General features: G+C 47.3%; 6 protein-coding genes across 6 annotated transcripts; 3 read left to right on the top strand and 3 right to left on the bottom strand.

The window, feature by feature from the left end:
• The first annotated feature begins 2 nt into the window (after window positions 1-2).
• DFJ58DRAFT_756564 (P-loop containing nucleoside triphosphate hydrolase protein) lies at window positions 3-1,597 on the top strand. The gene is made up of 6 exons (XM_041388128.1): window positions 3-454; window positions 508-636; window positions 686-781; window positions 838-1,002; window positions 1,048-1,245; window positions 1,297-1,597. The coding sequence occupies exons 1-6, from the start codon at window positions 98-100 to the stop codon at window positions 1,360-1,362; spliced, it is 1,011 nt and encodes a 336-aa protein (XP_041250544.1). The 5' UTR covers window positions 3-97; the 3' UTR covers window positions 1,363-1,597.
• On the bottom strand, window positions 1,561-2,740 carry DFJ58DRAFT_903202 (uncharacterized protein; the record flags this gene model as incomplete). The annotated part of the gene is made up of 6 exons (XM_041394849.1): window positions 1,561-1,598; window positions 1,639-1,744; window positions 1,799-1,983; window positions 2,034-2,121; window positions 2,179-2,374; window positions 2,430-2,740. 6 exons carry the CDS (start codon window positions 2,738-2,740, stop codon window positions 1,561-1,563), a joined length of 924 nt encoding a protein of 307 aa, XP_041250543.1.
• A 1,049-nt stretch (window positions 2,741-3,789) lies between these two features.
• Window positions 3,790-5,835, bottom strand: DFJ58DRAFT_756560 (serine incorporator/TMS membrane protein). Its single transcript, XM_041388127.1, has 9 exons — window positions 5,716-5,835; window positions 5,598-5,659; window positions 5,410-5,547; window positions 5,254-5,357; window positions 4,456-5,199; window positions 4,307-4,406; window positions 4,191-4,255; window positions 3,982-4,137; window positions 3,790-3,933 (listed from the first exon to the last, which is right to left on the bottom strand). Exons 1-9 carry the CDS (start codon window positions 5,810-5,812, stop codon window positions 3,918-3,920), a joined length of 1,482 nt encoding a protein of 493 aa, XP_041250542.1. The 5' UTR covers window positions 5,813-5,835; the 3' UTR covers window positions 3,790-3,917.
• Window positions 5,836-6,682: 847 nt separating this feature from the next.
• Window positions 6,683-8,249, top strand: DFJ58DRAFT_256313 (uncharacterized protein). Its single transcript, XM_041379499.1, has 11 exons — window positions 6,683-6,873; window positions 6,927-6,955; window positions 7,008-7,038; window positions 7,095-7,127; window positions 7,178-7,254; window positions 7,307-7,361; window positions 7,416-7,514; window positions 7,569-7,679; window positions 7,727-7,767; window positions 7,818-7,843; window positions 7,906-8,249. The coding sequence occupies exons 1-11, from the start codon at window positions 6,753-6,755 to the stop codon at window positions 8,051-8,053; spliced, it is 771 nt and encodes a 256-aa protein (XP_041250541.1). The 5' UTR covers window positions 6,683-6,752; the 3' UTR covers window positions 8,054-8,249.
• A 677-nt stretch (window positions 8,250-8,926) lies between these two features.
• Window positions 8,927-11,698, bottom strand: DFJ58DRAFT_756554 (uncharacterized protein). Its single transcript, XM_041388126.1, has 16 exons — window positions 11,483-11,698; window positions 11,290-11,430; window positions 11,221-11,234; window positions 11,139-11,168; window positions 10,872-11,083; window positions 10,764-10,822; window positions 10,616-10,718; window positions 10,385-10,568; window positions 10,162-10,328; window positions 9,848-10,106; window positions 9,736-9,797; window positions 9,586-9,673; window positions 9,457-9,536; window positions 9,354-9,400; window positions 9,212-9,299; window positions 8,927-9,157 (listed from the first exon to the last, which is right to left on the bottom strand). Exons 1-16 carry the CDS (start codon window positions 11,608-11,610, stop codon window positions 9,098-9,100), a joined length of 1,722 nt encoding a protein of 573 aa, XP_041250540.1. The 5' UTR covers window positions 11,611-11,698; the 3' UTR covers window positions 8,927-9,097.
• Window positions 11,699-13,373, top strand: DFJ58DRAFT_756549 (Metallo-dependent phosphatase-like protein). Its single transcript, XM_041388125.1, has 8 exons — window positions 11,699-11,864; window positions 11,925-12,228; window positions 12,280-12,361; window positions 12,415-12,546; window positions 12,604-12,658; window positions 12,710-12,743; window positions 12,793-12,928; window positions 12,983-13,373. The coding sequence occupies exons 1-8, from the start codon at window positions 11,777-11,779 to the stop codon at window positions 13,220-13,222; spliced, it is 1,071 nt and encodes a 356-aa protein (XP_041250539.1). The 5' UTR covers window positions 11,699-11,776; the 3' UTR covers window positions 13,223-13,373.
• The last annotated feature ends 98 nt before the right edge of the window (window positions 13,374-13,471 follow it).

The raw sequence follows: 13,471 nt of genomic DNA, 5'->3' as shown, positions 1-13,471 counted from the left end.
TAAAGCTTGAAGAGGGAATGACCGTCCAAGTCTTCCATGTATTTGATCTGCCATGTTCCTTGATATTACACCAATTCGTGTTTCTTAACTCAGTATCATGCGCTTAGAATCAGTGGTTCCTTCAATCCCTGCAGAACTGGTAGCAGCACTCGACCGTTCGTGCGGCATCCGAACAGACACCGATCTTCTCTTCTTTGGTTCCAGCTTAGACATTATCAAGAAATTACCACTCGGGACTGTAACGCTTTCAGACCTGGAGAAGTTCACCGAATTAGTAGCAGAAAAGGCATCGGTCCCTGGGCATCGGGGAGACGAGATTCTTGCCGGCACAGGACGGATATCTGAGAAACATCCTCAAGCCACCTGTGGTGTGGAGGAACTAGATGAACTTATTGGTGGCTTTGGTGATTCTCGAGTCTTTGAAATATCTGGAGCCAAAGGATCCGGCAAAACGGTCAGATGAGTTGAAGTATATTCTCAAGGGGCAATTTACAACGAAGATAACAGGCACTTGCGCTGCAAATAGTGATCCAATGTCTTCTTGCTAATGCAGATTCTTGTGCGTTATGGATTGATACATCCGGTGACTTCTCTGCAGAGAAAACTGCTCAGCTAGTGCGACATTTTGATGTAGCGGTAAATTTATCGTCGACCTCGTGATAAGAATCTAACGAAGGACTGCCAGGTATCTGGTAAAGTGCTAGAGAGGTTGCAGGTATCCTTGGGTTTCAACATCGAGACAGTACACGATGTCCTCGAAGCGCTGCGTATTTCGCTTTTGGTATGCCTCCATCTCTTTTACGCTCATTCATTCCTGAATTATGCTATGTATCGCAGAGTTCTAGGACCGTAGAACCAACAGTCCAGTGGATAGTCATCGACTCCATAACCCCACTTCTGCTGCCGTCCCTAAGTGCGGTATCTTCCCAAGGACATGCCATGATGACAACGTTTATGCGCCAATTACGCGAGCTTGCTCGAACTTTCGGGATAACTGTCATGGTAAGGTTGCTACACGAACTCGCACCTGCTTCTTATTTTATCTAGGTGATCAACGGAACATCAGCAGCTGTACCATTCAATCAGAGTTCCGCATTTGCATCAACAATCAGAAAACCTGCTTTGGGTCCTTCATTTACATTTATGACAGATTGCACCCTCTGGTTATCGAAGACGAAAGATATGCCTGATCCCGAGGGCTCGTTCTCGTTGCATGTGGCAGAAGTATTCCGTTCGAGGGCAACGGTGAGTTACTGAGTAGTTTTCCCTTCGTGTGATGTCTAATTTGAATTACAGAGATCAAAGACTTGGTGTACCTTCCAAATTCGTCATGGCGTATTATCCTCGATGTCGGATTTGTAGCTATCTCCTCCCACAGGTCATTTCTTGGCATAATACGCATAATGTCCGGCTTGACCTAGTGGCTCGCTAACAAGCAGAATTAATTTGAACTACAGAAGCAGATTGCGTGTCGTTGCGAAACAGTTATGGCACAGAAGTGAATACAAACTACAAGGTGAGTTAAGTACACGATGTATCCTTCCTAAACGTCCTCTACCGTTACCTCCCTCGAAGCATGAAATTCATGACCCCAAAACCTTGAGAAGCGAGATGGCCGATATGTATCCCGCTTTTGACTTTGAGCAGCATTGTTCGTGCTCGTCACGAATATGTCGTTCTGAGCTCCATCTTTAAAATCGTAAAGGTCGTTGTAGAAAGGAGGACCCATGTAGTCCTCAAACATCTAACCAGACCAGATTCAGATTCAGTATCGCGCAAATGGTTTCCAAATACTCACGTTGTCGCCTTCATTTTGCAGCCAGTACAATGGTTGCTTCGCTCCGTGCGTACAGTTGCTAGGGGTAGGGTGGGTGATTCCATGTTCAGGATCTGCTCCGCAGCGTCTTGCAACTTGAGGCTTCATGAGAGCTGGTGCATCGTGCCTAGAACCCGTTACTGTGCACTGGAAGGCATTCATATACACTGCAAGGCACCGAGTCAGGGTGACTAGACAACAAAGGAAATCGCCCTACTTTGTTCAGAACCGCTATCAGGAGAGTGGATCCAGAACCATGCACACGTGCATTTTCCGCCGGGACAGGCAGGCATGTCAGCGGGAACCTATTATTGTTGTTAAACTGGGTTCAGAAGATCTTTGGTCATCGTAGGAATATGTACCTGGAATGCGGTGAATCTGTGCCAGACGCAAGTCTGGTTGACGCTAAAGACTGTAAAGTCCTCTGGTTTGATCTTGCTGACATCTGATTCATGAACAATGGCAAGTGCACAACCTTTCACGTCGTTGATACCCGTGGTATGGAACTGGACAGAAGTGGACCTGGGGCAAGGCCAGTCCCCCTGACGAACATCTCCGCTGTGCCATTGAGTTCAGTATACATCCTGATGGAACATGTAATCAGATGACTAACCCTTCGGACGAATTCCACCACGTCGTCGCGCCCTTGTTGCACCCGAGTTCTGCAATGGCGGCTTTCCCAGCGGGCAGTTCAAAAACATCATTTGGGTGCGGAGGATACCGCAGGTGGTTGTGAAACCACCACTCGTCAAACGTCATACGCGCTAGGGGAACAACAGGACGGTTGTCGTAAGAATACGCTGGGTCTTTGTCTGTGACGTTGAACCCCCACATGCTCGGGTGCCAGAAGGCAATGTGGGCATAGACAGAGGGGGCGACGACGACGACGACAATGAAGAACAGACGAGTAACTGAGTAAATCATAATGGGTGAGCTGCTCGTGTTGGTTTCTCAACGGAGGCACCACGCATTATATACCACACAGCTCACTTGTGGTCCTACTGAAGAGAACCAAGAAAAAAACTGTAACTTTAGAATGCAATACACCATTGCACCGATGATGAGCGCAGTCACTCACGAAGATTGCACCCAGAAAAGCGTCTGCCCTGAGTTGCATACTTCCGGCGCACACTGGTTGACTCTGTCCGAAGACAGGACAGCGAAAGGTAATCAACAACGTTCCCTTCTGGAAGATCTGCAGCGTGACGGGCAAGCTGTACATATGCTTCTGACACAAGATTCTCAATGCACTGACAAGTTAGGTATCAGTATTTTGCCTCCGAAGACAAACAGGTGTTGCCAAGCTCCATTACTTTGGCCGGTAGGTCGTTCAGGTCATAAAAGTCTCCAGGCTTACGATAACTTCCAATTCGTTTCAAGCCTTGGGCCCATTCGGCATAAAGGCTCGTCATTATGGGGTAGGACGCCCTTTCGACGGCCCTAAGTCGACCGTAGCTTGCCGCATGACCGTAACAGTTTCTCAAAATGCCTTGTAGGGTACCAAGTCGCCAAGCTCATATTCCAGCAGCATCGCAGTATATTGCCCAGGAATAATCACAAGGAACTGCATAATTCAAATCAAACAAGGCTGTGGTTCCAATGATGTCTGCTTTGAGCTTACCTTCAACAATGAACAATTAGCAGAGCAAAGCATAACACTGGAATGTGGATGATAACAATAAAAGTTACTTACCCATCCAAAATCGCTGGTGACACTGACAAAATCATTCACATCAGCTCGGAGTATGGCTACACCCGTAATCATTCGGGTACAACTGCTTGTGGTTGGCCTGTGGCGCACACTCCTTCAGAAGGCGCCTCAGAGGACGAAGGCACTTCGTCAGTCGATCTTGACTTGACCGGGCCCATTTCGCATCAAAAGCCATCGGGGTCATCCGAAAACCCGTTCAACAAAGTTGATGGAAGATTCGCGAACATCAAAAGGCTTACGAACCCATCTCGTGGATAGGAAAGAGGCATCCAAACGAAATCGTGGAACTATCAGCACGAAGGTCACCATAGTACATTAAAAGGGGTGCATCATTAATCCAAAGTTTGATGATAGTTCGTATCAAAATGAGGTGAGGAAGCAAGCTAGACTTCACATATCTCCAAACCTGTAAAAATGATGAGAGCAGTTCGATACCGTAATCGAGATCACTTGCCTATCTGGCATCAACACGGGCGCAAGCAAACTCCACATGTACAGTAACATGCACACCCAACTGCTTACTATGCGCATCCACATCGCGGTCTCCGAGCGGCCGATGCGGACAACTTCCTCGGAGTCAGCAGAACCCTGTTCTGTGGACACCACGTTCCTACGTGGAAAAGATGGGCGGAAGGCCCCGGATATAATTAAAAGACGACTTACCAATCAGTCAGGAGCATGGCAACATACATTGCACCAATAGCGAAGATAACATGAAACCAGGAATACTGTGCATGTAAGTAAGATGATTGTTATGAAAGATGTTACAATATACTCACATTGTATCTCGTGCCGGAACGTTCATCATCTTTGGCATCTCCATAGTCATCATCCTCCTCCTCGTCATCGTCTTCATCCAGAGCGGATGCAGGGATTGCTCTGGCAAGTTGTCACTACCCAAATATGAATCTATAGTACTATCACTTACCCGGCCTCGACAGCAGCAAGGAGAGCCTGATATCTTGGCGACTCCGTTTTTCCTGGTTGAGTTCTAACTACATCCATTTCCGAAGGCTCACTAACGTCGACCGGAAGTTGAACTGCGCCACCTTTCTTTCCCTTACCCACCAATGCACGGCTCTGTGTCGCCGCGCGACTGGTAGAATAGGCGATAGCCAAGAAAGTGAAGACCGCACCAAGAACAACTGTGGTAGTCCGCGTCTTGTCAGTCCGGCTGAGCGGATTGCAGGATTGGTGGGCGTGATTGCTGACGGCGGAGACAACAAGATAAGTGCAGTATGCAGCAACCATTCCGGATTGAGCGAGACCCGATCGAGGATTCGACGCTTGAATGGCAGGATGTATGGACATAATAGTGATGATGATGCAAAGGGCCAGGTTTAATGAGATGAAGAACCGGTTGAGAGTGCATCCGGAACTTGCGAAATAGGCGTATAGAATGCCGGTCAGGGTGATACACGCCACGTACATCGAAGCAGTAGAGCCTATGAGGATCCATTGCCATAAAGTCGAATCTGAGTTCTCCCAATTTTCCTGACACATTTCTGTCCATGAGTGGGCGAAGTCGACCAGGAGAACCAAACCAAGGAGGATAAATATGGTGGCACCTATAAGAGAAACGTAGTTGCCCCAGAACATGAAAAATTCATTCGGTATGAAGAACGAAACCACGACGAGCAAAATCCACAGCAGAACCTTTGGGCCCCACCAGCTGGCTTAGATGAGCACATATTCCAAATATTCAACACAAGACGGGGGTGCTTACCCATTCTGAATCGCGGCGCGTTTATCTTTAGACTCTTTGACGCCAATGAGAGACAAGCTCAGGATTGCATGAAATAGAGATAAGGCGAAACAAATACGATGGACCTGAGTTCACGTGGGTCAACATCAAGTCAACTGTGAGTTGCATTGGACATACCGCAAGAACGCCATAACACTTGCCCTCATCCGAGTCGCAGTCCATCTTTATGTAGTCATAACTCCAATGCTCAATCTTGCGAATTGCAAATGGAGTCTTCATGAGCCATGCTAGCAGGGAATTCAAAATAAAGATTATCTAGGCAAATACGGTCAGGACTCTTCCAAACTCCCAATCATTTCACTCACTGCGAAACCGACTCTCGTCGCTATCGAGGAGTTGCAGTTACAAGACTTGCAAAACATGGACGCTAAGAAATGTATCAATTGCAGTTCTACACGTGCAAAATTCCGGGACGAGTCCCACCAGCAGTCGAAGTAAAGCAGAATGCAAGACCTCCGAGCATTGATGCTGCGATAGTCCCAAGCGGACCAGCGAGGGGGATAGAGAACAAGAGACCCATGACGTATCGATGGAATCACTATATGTTACTAGGTACAAGTTTCTTGTAAGGTGTAGGCCTCCCTTAGATGCCCTGCGCATCCTATTTTGGTATTTCGTTCCCACCTGCGGATCAGCCAGCGAGATTCACGCGTGGCAATCGCGCACTGGAGTTGGTTCGACCGACGACTACGGTACTACCAACGTTCCAACTTGCGATTCCGCTAGTATTCATTGTATGACTCAACCGCCTCAGACTGCATCGTGCGGAAATTTTTCATCCAGAACGGAATCGCAGTTGCTGATTCAAACCTAAAAACACTGCAGCGACTGTCGCGGTATGAACTACACCATGTGCTTCGATATAATTTTACACTAAAACGTTCTGTATGGTGCCAGCTGCAACCATAGTACCGAAACACGCGTCTGATATGCAGTTCTTCATGTGCATTGTGCGAGCCCCGCTTGACATGAGAACTAATGGAACGGTGATTTAAGCGCGCCAAGGCTGAGCGCTGACCCCGCATTCAATGTCATGCCTTTATTACACTTCAGTCTCCGGTTCCGCGTGCATTCTTAATCTTGCATCGATTCTCAGCTGAAAATATTCACTTCCTTACTTCTCCATTGAATGGATTCGAAGCACTCTACTGACGCTCTCGCAGCCGCTAGGAGTCTCCAAGTCTTTACGGTAATTCTTCCTCTGGGCAATACAAACAATCTCTGATAAGATCCTGATCAATTACTTTTAGCACATTTATGGTATGTGCTGCTTCATTTGACTCAGATTGCCTTCTGCTAACGCAGATGATCCAGTGTCGATGGCTACATTCTGGGTACGATCATCCTCACCCTTCCCACTCTAATATTCGTCTTGACCATTCGATTCCCACCCAGACATACGACTATGCCTGCTCAATCCGTGAGGAGGGTGACATGAATAACTTCAACATCAATTTCGTATGCTCATCATGCACTGTCTCAAGGGGATTTTTTTGTTTTGTTCTCGCTGGAGCAGGGTCAAACTTCTGTACGTCGTAACACGCTATGTGCCTTTCCTTCTTTTTACTGCGCACCTGTACCGTACGTCCTGAGCCTGAATGGATCTAAGATACCATATTGACAGACTGTTGCAGTGAACTTCGTTCCAGACGAGATTTCTGATGTATGTAGACTCGCGATGGATGATAGCTTTGCTTATTTGAGGGTCAACCTAGACATGTCAATTTGTCAACAACATCTGCTCATGTGCGTCGAATTATATGTTGAGCTATTCAGTTACTAATATCTTTCCTCTCCTACAGGTCTTAGCATGATATCGATCATCTGCTCAGAATGTAATTACTTTATTACCTTTATCGCGAGTGCAGAGTTTTTATCTCTCCAGGTTTCTTCATACTCAGGACGTATGTGCTATGGAATAACAATAAGGTCGTTCTGGCAGCCATGCTATCGACTTTTGCAGTGAGTTGTGTGCAATGAATGACGTAGCTTTCTCATACGAACACGGTATTAGACTTTAATTGTGGGGTCTATTGTTGCCCTATTTTCCGCCACTGCGATTGCGCCATGTATGAATTATACTCGTCTCTCTGGCCATTTGTTGACTGGGTTTCATTTCGCAGTTGAGACCAGTTTGATTCCAGGCATCACAGGTTGCTATCAATCCTCAGGAGGTGTGAGGCTTTTTGTGCCTTATCTTCTTTTGTTTGGATTAGAACTGAGTGCGTCGCTGAAAATTGATAAAAAAAAACACCCTTTAATTCGTGCTGACACAGTGCTAATCTCCCTCACGCTCACATGCGTCATACAAAAGTGGCGTACAACTAACAACCGTTTGTATGATACTATATTGAAACACAATGTGCTCTATTACGCATGTGGTTTGGGTAAGTACGAGAGTGGGACGTTTCATCCTTACTCATCGTTTCCACAGTTTTCTCGATGGTGAATGTTCTGACCTCGCTGCTCCTCGACGTGCGTTACCTATCTATTGAAATATTTCATTTAATTGACATTTGATGCAGTACGCATATAGCGGCATGTTCCAAGAGTACGTCTCTGCCAAGTTTTGCTGGCAAAACAACACTTACAGCCCCAATCATATGTGTCTAGTTTCCAAATCATCGTTCACGCCATACTCGCCACTCGAATGCACCTCCATTTGTGGCACGTCAACCGCAGTGACGATCCTGGTGGCTTCACTTCAATTATTCTCTCTGACCTGGTACCCACAACCTATAATGAATCATCCTATGATTAGCTTGCAATCCTTGAGGGTGGATTGGAAAGAAAGGATGATTGCGATTGACTGCTCCAGCGGTTTTGGTCGGCTAGATTGGATGATCGCTTGTGATTGGAAACATGGAAACCTTGTTCAATGATTCATCGGGATCGACAAAAGATCATGCTGTAAATTAACTGTAGATCGTAAGTGTATGTATCATGCGGTCTGCTCCTTCCTCAGTTTTGAAAGCGACGTTGATTTTTGGCTTATGATAAAAAAAAACAAGCTAACGAAAGGCGAGAACTGTCATTATCACTAAAAGAGTTAAGGTTGTCGATGGTCTTGATCAACTCTATCGCTGACAATGGGAGCCTGGTGAGGGATTTTCAAAGTTTAAGACACCCACCTCTTGGTTCAGATCAGATTTTTTACGCCACCCTGACTAATCGCGTGCACTTCAGGCTGTAGTCCGCAGAATGGACGATATCGGTACGCGGACAGAGTGTAAGGCTGAGTATGAGTTCGAAAGGGAATGGTGAACAAAACGAAGCTGAGAAGAGACAAGTTTTTAGAGGACAGTTGAGACGGGGACTTTCTAAGAGGCTTTTCGGTCGTGCTTGGAGCGAGGATCTGACTCTAAGATTCGCTGTAGGTATGAGTGTACATGGGGAGTATATATACGTTTTGAATTGCTTGACTAGGCCGGAACGAGCGTGAAGAGCATATGGCGAGGTGAAAATACTTCGGTGAGGAAAGGGTATCGTGAATTTGGGGGCACAAGGTAGAATAATGAAATAGATAAAAGGAGAAGTGAAAGAAATGAAAGGAATGTATCCACGTAACTCGGATGCGAAGAGTTGCGCTCTTCGCATAAATGTGTCACGTGGATGACGTCGAACGCATGGTCCGTTCGAGCGTCATAGTTTTAAAACATAAGTCGGCGCGTAGAGAACAGCAGCTCCTTATAAGAGGATGAAGACCTAACAAATGTTCAATCCATAGCACCTTCTCCTGGCAATAATGTACAAATTCCGGTCTTATTCATCCTGAAGAACAGACATTTCTTTCTAGCAATCACTCTCAGACAGACTCGACGCGTGCTTTTGTGGAAGCCGTGGAGATATCGACACTGAGAAGGTTCTGAAAAAATACACAACATCAAGGAGAGCTACCTCATGGAAAACTGTGCCGCACCTTTCCTTCCCTCAGCTCGGCGGCAGATGGCATAAGTCCAAGTCTCAAGAGCTCAGATGCTTTGCTGACTGCCGGGTCATTTTGCATGCTGTCGTTGCAAGCCTTGTAGGGCGCGACCTGTAATTCGAAGAGAATGTCTTACCTAGATACAGCAACAACCTCGCCACGATGGACATAGTACGCAATGAACTTGAGAGATAAGTAAGCAGACCGTGGAGTCAGGGTTTTCCGCACACGTTACTCACCTTCATTTCGCCAGGGTCGCCGTGTATAATAACATCGTCATAATTGGCTCCAAGACCACAGTAACGAAGCTGCTGTCCCTCTGATGAAACGTCGTCAGTGATATCCCTGATTCAATTTCCAAAACGTACGGGCGCTCCAAAAGACTGGCACTTTCGCAAATGGCTGTGGGTCACCCGCAATCGTCTTACCAACAGCACGGCCGTGGTTACCTGCAACCTGTGGAGAATCAAGGTGAGCGATAAAATTTGGTAGTCCTGCGAGAATGGGTATTTGCTGACGTTCCAGTGTTCTATCCTACGGCTCTCTCCCGTCCGTTGCTGTGGGTACCAAGCAATATCGCCTGTATCAAAGGTCGGCACTGGGAACGGTACAACGAACAACCAAGCCCACCGACTGCATAAACATTGTCTTGCCCTTGAACTTTCAAGTATTGGTCAACCTTGATTCCACCGTCCTTCTCGAGCTGGAAGCCGCTCTGCTTCAAGAATTCGGTCGCTGGAGCCACGCCGACTCCCATGATGATGAAGTCAGCTGGGAGAGTCTGTCCGTTGACAACAACACCAGCAGCCAGCGAAGGGTCGCTCTCCGATGGTATGATCTTCTCGACCTGTGTCCCCATGTGAAACTTGACGCCTTGAGATTCGTGGTACTATGATAAAAAATGTTGAGGTTGAGAACAGTAATCGAAGAATCAACGTCGCAACCTTCTGAAGGCCTTGGCCCACTTCTTTGCCCAGTACGTTCTGGAACGGGTGCTCCTCCATGCCGATGACATCGATGGACGCAAGTCCCCGCTTAGCTACGGCAACGACGAGCTCCATGCCAATGAAGGAACTTCCGATAACAACCATTCGTTTTCCCTCTTGAGCCGCTAGGAATTTTCAAAGCATTGAGAAGGCCTCATAAGCGTCGATGAACCGATATTACCTGCATCAACGCGTTTCGAGTCCTCGATGCTACGGAATGTGTATACATTCTCGAGGTCTGATCCAGGAATAGGTAATCGACGAGGAGTACCCCCCATAGCGAGAATCAGAGTTTCGTAGGATATGGATTCCTTTCCTCCATCAAAGACAACAAGTTTAGAAGATGTATCCACGGAGGTTACAGTCTAACGGCAGTTCAGAATATGAGTTCTCCAGCAAGATAAATACCCACGACGCCAGTGCGGAGGGTGGTACCATACTTAATCTTGAGGTCAGCGGCTGTCCTCCATTCAAGTTTTGACGAATCCGTGATCAAAGCCTTGCTCAACTTGGTTCTGCGGACGAGTCAACAATGATCATTGATTTTGCAAATCTCATACCGGTCAATCGGGGCATGTTTCTCTTGGGAAAGAACTGTGATATTTCCGGAATAACCGTGCTGCGGATGGTTAAAACCAGTGTTGAGGACATTAGGCAACTGTTCGTACCTCTCTCAGACTCTCGATGGCGTGGAACGTAGCCGATCCTCCACCGATGATAACAACGCTTTTCCCTGATCCAGCGACGCCAGTCGACAAGAGCTTGGGCGAACGATTCATGTTGCTCTTGAGGGTCAACGAGGGATCGGCGGTCACGTTGATCTTACCGTCTGCGACTACCGCCTTGAAGGAGTGAATTGCAGCAGGAGCTGGTGCATCCTCTAGATAGTAATTTAGGCTCATTACAACGAGTCCCCGCTCAGAGAAAGCACTGACCGATGTCGCCAGTGCAAACACTGAAGCAGGCTATTACGCTGTGAGTCTCAGGCATGCTGCGCTTACATCCGCGTGAACTTACCTCCGTGCCAAGGGCTATCATGAACTCAGAACTCAGTAATGTAAGAGTTACAGAAGTGGAAATGCGTACCAGACAACCCTACCATCCGCAGTTAGTACGCCCTTGGCTAGGGGCGCGCCATAATGGGTACAAAAGGCACTGGTCGCATGGATGGTACCGTTCAGACGATATAACACTACCTTTCCCGCTTCCTCAAAGTCCACTTGCTTCCTGAGGAGCTGAAATTATGACAATCGTATAAACCTGCAAATTCCTGACGTACATTTGACCATCCTGTAGCTCAGATTCATTGCAAACTGCGATCGTCTTCAAGGACATGGTCAAAGCCTGTCGAAGTCGTGTCTGAAGTCGGGTTGATATGAAAAAATTGAGATGGCTGCGAAGGAGCATATAAAGGATGAAAAGCCAGCGAGCCGAATGGCACCTAGGAGGTAAACCGGCCGGTCACATATGACCTATCATGTTGGCCCATTGCATGCACTACCACTTGAAATTCCGAAAAAGGTTACTACTTCCAAACCCAGTCACACCGGAATTACAGGGGCACTAGCTAATAATGACTAGTCGCGTTATACAAACGTCAACTAGAAGTTTCTTTGGCCAACGTTTCAACCATGTTCGATTCAGATCAGCGTTATTGACTTGTACGTGTCTGTTATGTAATCAAATGGCCAGTGCTGAAAACACGGAGAAACTGCGGAAAGCGAGGAGCAACATGTCTGAATCGGATCGAATTGTCCCACTGGCAGCGACACACCTACAGGATTCAGAAGGCTTCCACACATCCAATGCTCGTGTCTATACTTCCTACGACCCTGCGAACCCTCCATCCCATCCGGGGGCGGATTGGACTCGCTTTGTATGCATCAGCGACACCCATTCTCGTACTTTCAGTGTTCCCTCTGGGGATGTCCTACTTCACTCTGGTGATCTCAGCCGGCTAGGTCGAGAAGACGAGATTCGTGTTACGATAGAGTGGTTGCATAGTCTGAACCATAGCGTCAAAATGTGCGCCACACGCGTCCTTATTGTATATGCCAGCAGTCTGACTACACGCAGTATTATAGCGGGAAACCATGACCTACCTCTTCACGAGGAGTGGTACGAGGACAGTTACTACGGCTTCCACGACAAGAAGGAGGTGTGGCTATCTTACTCAACTAACGGAAACCGCCTCTTTACGCGCATATGTAGTCACCAACCACGATTAGAAGCCTCGTCGACAGTGATGCAAATCGTGATCGAGGCCTAATCTATTTGCAGGACGAACGATATACTTTCAGCACTAAGGAGGGTGGAAGGGAATGGTCTGTATATGGCTCTCCGGCAAGTCACTTGCTTCGCAACCCACCTGACCCTTTGACTTACCTTCTCACAATGAAGTGGCAACCCTATTTCGGCGGCTGGGCTTTCAATTACTTGCCTGAGGAAGCCTCTGGTACAGTTTTATCTTCTACTTCACCCTTCAAAGGCACTCATTCTGAACAAGACCGCGTTTCCGGAATATCCGAGGTCGACATCCTGTAATTGACAATATCATGCAGTCAACATTGTGCTAAACTTATTCTTTAGTCTCACTCATGGCCCACCGCATAACGTTCTTGACAAAACCTTTACCAATATCAATGCTGGGTGCCCTGCACTACTCGCACACCTTTCCAAGATGCGGGGGCCTCCGCTTCTCCACGTCTTCGGTCATATACACGAAGTAAGATTTTGAGATCTATTTACACAGAGGAGTCTTACATGCGGGCTTGTACAGGCACGTGGCGCCATGCGGTATCCCTGGTTGCAGGTGGAGGGAGACCAAGATTCTTCGAATGCAGAATGCACACCCCCTCTGGGAATGAAAGAGACGATAATGGTGAATGCAGCTAACCAGCCTCTCGGGCGTCAGGCCATTAAACCTGGACCAAGTGGTCAGAGGATCCCATGCGGTGGTCCAGGCTTTCAACCCATTATTGTTGACCTATTGGACTCGGCTATGCAGCCAGAAATGTAAACGACTACGACATCCGCCCTGTAATATGACTACCCACTGTAACTTAGCTAAGACTGTCGTCCCTTAACTGTTACGCCAAAAGGCAGTGATACTGAAAGCTTATGTTTCAGTGTCGCAGACAGTATTCATGTAGATTATGGGAACTCTAGTAAGCCAGCATGCTTACACCCACATGATAAGAGAGTTCTATCACTTATAAACGACCTATGTTGCACACACCCTTGATGACACTGGCGCAAGTAGTGACAA

The sequence above is a fragment of the Suillus subalutaceus genome (assembly GCF_016647625.1).
Source record: "Suillus subalutaceus strain FC151 chromosome Unknown DFJ58scaffold_3, whole genome shotgun sequence".
In the NCBI taxonomy this organism is placed as follows: Eukaryota; Fungi; Basidiomycota; class Agaricomycetes; order Boletales; family Suillaceae; genus Suillus; species Suillus subalutaceus.
The sequence above is the reverse complement of the archived record's forward strand: the minus strand, read 5'-3'. Positions and strand labels throughout refer to the sequence as shown.

Coding starts and splice junctions, on each gene's coding strand:
- DFJ58DRAFT_756549 (XM_041388125.1), top strand. CDS start 11,777: ATGACTAGTCGCGTTATACAAACGTCAACTAGAAGTTTCTTTGGCCAA. Junction 11,865..11,924: donor CAGATCAGCGTTATTGACTT/GTACGTGTCTGT, acceptor AACTGCGGAAAG/CGAGGAGCAACATGTCTGAA. Junction 12,744..12,792: donor ATATCCGAGGTCGACATCCT/GTAATTGACAAT, acceptor CTTATTCTTTAG/TCTCACTCATGGCCCACCGC.
- DFJ58DRAFT_756554 (XM_041388126.1), bottom strand. CDS start 11,610: ATGCTCCTTCGCAGCCATCTCAATTTTTTCATATCAACCCGACTTCAG. Junction 10,329..10,384: donor CTCGAAACGCGTTGATGCAG/GTAATATCGGTT, acceptor GAAAATTCCTAG/CGGCTCAAGAGGGAAAACGA. Junction 9,674..9,735: donor GTAGGATAGAACACTGGAAC/GTCAGCAAATAC, acceptor GATTCTCCACAG/GTTGCAGGTAACCACGGCCG.
- DFJ58DRAFT_756564 (XM_041388128.1), top strand. CDS start 98: ATGCGCTTAGAATCAGTGGTTCCTTCAATCCCTGCAGAACTGGTAGCA. Junction 455..507: donor CCAAAGGATCCGGCAAAACG/GTCAGATGAGTT, acceptor CGAAGATAACAG/GCACTTGCGCTGCAAATAGT. Junction 1,003..1,047: donor CTTTCGGGATAACTGTCATG/GTAAGGTTGCTA, acceptor TATTTTATCTAG/GTGATCAACGGAACATCAGC.
- DFJ58DRAFT_256313 (XM_041379499.1), top strand. CDS start 6,753: ATGCTCATCATGCACTGTCTCAAGGGGATTTTTTTGTTTTGTTCTCGC. Junction 6,874..6,926: donor TTTTACTGCGCACCTGTACC/GTACGTCCTGAG, acceptor AGACTGTTGCAG/TGAACTTCGTTCCAGACGAG. Junction 7,039..7,094: donor TGTCAACAACATCTGCTCAT/GTGCGTCGAATT, acceptor CCTCTCCTACAG/GTCTTAGCATGATATCGATC.
- DFJ58DRAFT_756560 (XM_041388127.1), bottom strand. CDS start 5,812: ATGGGTCTCTTGTTCTCTATCCCCCTCGCTGGTCCGCTTGGGACTATC. Junction 5,548..5,597: donor CGACGAGAGTCGGTTTCGCA/GTGAGTGAAATG, acceptor GTATTTGCCTAG/ATAATCTTTATTTTGAATTC. Junction 4,138..4,190: donor GCCATGCTCCTGACTGATTG/GTAAGTCGTCTT, acceptor TTTTCCACGTAG/GAACGTGGTGTCCACAGAAC.